The sequence below is a fragment of the Fringilla coelebs genome, assembly GCF_963513975.1.
Source record: "Fringilla coelebs genome assembly, chromosome: 6".
NCBI classification, from domain to species: domain Eukaryota; kingdom Metazoa; phylum Chordata; class Aves; order Passeriformes; family Fringillidae; genus Fringilla; species Fringilla coelebs.
In genome coordinates this window covers 16,809,632-16,813,822 of record NC_140034.1, presented here as the reverse complement: position 1 = coordinate 16,813,822, position 4,191 = coordinate 16,809,632, and the positions used below count along the sequence as shown (strand labels likewise).

The 4,191-nt window shown below is 39.7% G+C and overlaps 1 protein-coding gene across 1 annotated transcript; it reads right to left on the bottom strand.

Moving 5' to 3' along the window:
• Positions 1-1,551: 1,551 nt before the first annotated feature.
• GPR68 (G protein-coupled receptor 68) lies at positions 1,552-2,628 on the bottom strand (the record flags this gene model as incomplete). The annotated part of the gene is made up of 1 exon (XM_084207317.1): positions 1,552-2,628. One exon carries the CDS (start codon positions 2,626-2,628, stop codon positions 1,552-1,554), a length of 1,077 nt encoding a protein of 358 aa, XP_084063443.1.
• Between the last annotated feature and the right edge of the window lie 1,563 nt (positions 2,629-4,191).

The following is a 4,191-nucleotide window of genomic DNA, read 5'->3' as shown; positions in this document are numbered from 1 at the left end:
ATTTCAAACATGGTGTGAAAAAATATAAAAAGAAAATTATAAAAACATTCTTTATTAAACATATCCACTAATTATATCCAATATTGCACTCTCAAGGTGGTTCCCAGAAAACTGTTAGAATACATTCCTTTTGGAATATGATGACTAGCAAGGCTGCGTTACAATGACATATTCAGATAGCAGGAGTAGACCATCTGTCTAGACAATCTTTTGACTCAAAAGCAAACCAAACAAAACTGATTATACTGCTGGAAGTTATCAGCTCTGGGTTGCAAAGAGAGAGAGAGGTGTTTCAAGGAAGGTTTGAAACCAGAGAATTGAAAGGACAAGGCAATATTCATGGTGTAACAGCTGCAGGTAAAAGGAGATGTGATGAGCAGATCACAAAGAAAAATCACACAGGAATCATTAGTGTAACAAAAAAACCCTAAGAAACCTAGAGAGGAGGTGGTGGTAGAAACAATACTGTGGAGCACAACTCCCAGGTCTTTAAAAGCCATTATTCCCCACTTACTCCTATATTTTGTTTCTGTCTAAACCAGGACACAGATCATTCATACATCATATTTCTGATACTCTATTTACTGAACAATGATCCAACCCTAAACTGTGTTATCTGTGGGCAAAACTATGGTTTAAACAGAATTCATTCAACAGTTTCCCTGACAAATGCATTGTTATTTAATTGCCTGCATGGTCTGTGCTGCACAAGATACACAAACTGCAAAGGACACAAACAAAACCTTAGCAAGGTGTAGCAGAATTTAGATGTAAATAAATACTCTTGAACACAGTGACTCAGAGAAGCACATGGGGTCAAAGTGCCTCACATACCACCAACTTCTTGTTCTCTTCCGAGTCAACAAACCAAGTTATTGACACCCACTGGAGCCCAGAGTCTCCTACTTCCAGAAGTCTCTAGGAGACTTACCATGAGGTTTAACAGTCTGAGGCTCAACAGTGCAATAAGAGCCTGGAGGTCTCAGCAGCTGCTGAGTTCCTCGTGCATGTTCTCCCACGTCTCGCACTATCAGACTGATTGTTTTAGGAATCTGGTTCTGACATGGTCTCTGCAAGCTTTGAAACTGGCAATAGGATAAGTTTTTCAGAGAGTTACAGAGATGTTGCAGAAGGGTTTTGTTGGGCTTTTACTTTTAAAAAGTATATATGGGGACATTAATTTTTTTTGCCTCTAACCTTTTCAACAGATGATGACAGCTTGTAGAGAATTACTTTCTCTAGATGCAAACAGAAAGCAGGTAAAGATGAATTCACCAGAACTACACACCGTGAGTACTGGCTTATTCCAGTTGGTGCAGTCATCAAGACAAACAGGTTTTAAGTGGTAGCATAACAGTGGTAGCATAACTGACTTAGCACATACTTTCCTCACAATTGCCAGGGTCCAAGCACCTCTAGAAACATCTTCACTGTACAGCATTGCTCATAAGCCTTTTGGAGGCCACACTGTTGTAATACATGAATAATTCAGACAGATCCACAAACACGGCCAGAGCTGCAGGTGTAGGATTAAGGTCCTTTTGATAATTGCTATAGGCTGTCTGCATTAGTTGTGAAGCAGTCCTTCATTCCAGCACCATCAAGTGGTATTTGTAATAATCCTGGTTGTTGTTCATGCTGTTTTCTGTTGGGAGTTTCAGTAGTGTTTAGTGGATAGGATTCCTTTGTCTCAGTACTCAGATGGCCTAAACATGATAGACAAGAGTCTCTCATCTTGACAAAGTTCTGGTAAGTGCTTTCACTGGAAAAACAGTACAATACTGGGTCAGCAACACAGTTAAAAGTAGTTAACAGGAGAGAAATGTGGTAAACATTAAATATTTTCTCAGCAAATGAGCAGTTGTTCTCCAACAAGCTACGAACTACAAGTAGGATGTGATATGGTCCAAAGCAGACTAAAAATATGAAAACAGTACTTGATACCAGTCTTTTAATTTGGATTTTCTTCTTCTTTTGGGTGCCAGGACTCTTGTGGACAACTCGTAAAATCCCACAGTAGGAGAAGGCCAGCAGAAAGAAGGGGAAAAGGAAGCCAGCAGAGAAGCGGTAGTAATTGACATTGTGCTCCCATTTCTTGATGGGGTAATGCTCAAAGCACACCAAGTGGCTCTCAGCATCCATACTGATCTCCCCGTGTGTGAAGACAAAGCAGCATGTGATGATTTCTTTGGCCCAGATGATGATGCTCACGATGGCAGCAGCCTTCATGGTCCGAAAGCGCTGGAAGCGGAAGGGGTGCACCACGGCCAGGTAGCGGTCGATGGAGATGCAGCACAGGAAGCCCACGCTGATGTAGATGTTCTCATACAGGATGATGCCACAAACTTTGCACAGCAGCTCATCGTAGGTCCAGTTGTCATGCTGTAAAGCATACTGAAGCCAAAAAGGCAAAGAAAATATGTACAGCAGGTCTGCTATAGTCAAATTGCAAAGGTAGATACCTAATTCGTTTTTAGCCTTGATCTGTAAATACCCATAGTACAGTGACAAGCAGTTAGCTGGCAAGCCTAATATAAACACAAATATGTACACCACAGGGGACAGTGTCTCGTGGATATCATGATTAATACTGCACTTCTCAGTCGCATTCTCTGTGAAATTCACCATCTTCTACTTCTCCCTGTGTATCACTCATCAGGGTCCTGAATGTAAGACTTAATTACATTCAGTTTTCATGTAGAGTTTTTTTCTTCCACAAACCTTTAGGCTGAAGTGATGACTTGCTGCAGGATGTTAATAACCTGAAGATAAAACACAAGGAAATCTTTAGAAGGCATACGATTGTTAAATATATAGTACACTTTTCAGAAAGCTGCCTTTTCTTAACCCTAAGTGCTTGATAAAGATAAAGCCTGTCTGGGAAATCAAGATTCACATAACTCCTAGTACATAACAGAAAAGTGCCAGAAAATTACGAGATTCAGAATCACAAAGCAAGTTACAAATATTTGTTGTTTTAGCTTTGGAGGTATCTAAAATGTGAAGAAATATCATCTCTGGTTTACAGATAGGGGCAGAAAAGCAGAAATCAGATTTGACTGTGATGGAAAAGGTGTCTCTGGTAAACCAGCAGTCCACACAGACTTTCTCAGAGGATGTAGGGTGCACAAAACTCTTGAATATTAATTTCCATTTCTTAAATTTCCCTTTACATACAAGATACCATGTAATATGCAGTTTGATTAAGCAGGATGAAAAAAAAAAGGAATTTTTAGCACCTTCTCTTACAGTTACTTGTAAAAACAATCCTGAAAGCAAGGTCTCTTCCTTGTTGGAAGGACATGGTGAAACTCTAGTACAGTGCATCTCCATAGTCTCAATTCTACAGGATATGCTATTAAATATTCCTTATTTGCCATCAACTCCAAAACCGACACATTTATGTCTGATTCATTTGTATCTTTCCTTTCATCTTCACTGAAAATGGATGTAATTGTTTCCACCTGAAGAATCTGGTATAATCCAAACACATACTCATAGAAGCCATTGCTATGCTATGCTATACTATACTGAACTGTACTATAACAATTTAATACACAAAACCCACTGCTGACAGTGGATTAGCACTCAGTTCCACTAGGTCAAGCCTGGACCCAGCTCACAGTGATGAAACCCTCAAGTGAACAGTGAAATCCCCATCCAGCATTTTATCACCTCATGGGCACAGATGCTCAGCACTGGAGAACAGCAGGGCAAACTGTGCCTAGTCTGAAGGGAATGCATGTTTTACCTGGTGGTGCAGAACAGCAAAGACTGTATTTCTTTCAATCTCTCCTCAGAAGATTCAGGGATGTTGGGTATACCTTTGTAAGGTTAACAATGTGTACTCTTGTGCGCTCCTTTCACAGCTTCAGATACAATGGATTCAAAAGAAGCACTATCCAAAGATAAGGCCTTGCTGCTTTTTCCTGTTTGCTATGCTAATTTGCATTTTTGTCATCATCTTCTGTCCCATCTGGGAACATAAAATTTCTTCCAAGGCAATGCTTACAAAAACATGACCACACTACAGTAAAATTACTGTCAGCTTTAGCATTTGAGGATGCTACTGTCAAATTAATTTTTTAATATATGTGGGTTTTTTTAAAATAGTGATAGATAGGCTTTACTCCTGTAGAAACTGAGAAAAAGTAATTTGCTTTAAGCCAGAAAAGAATTCCCTGGCTGAAA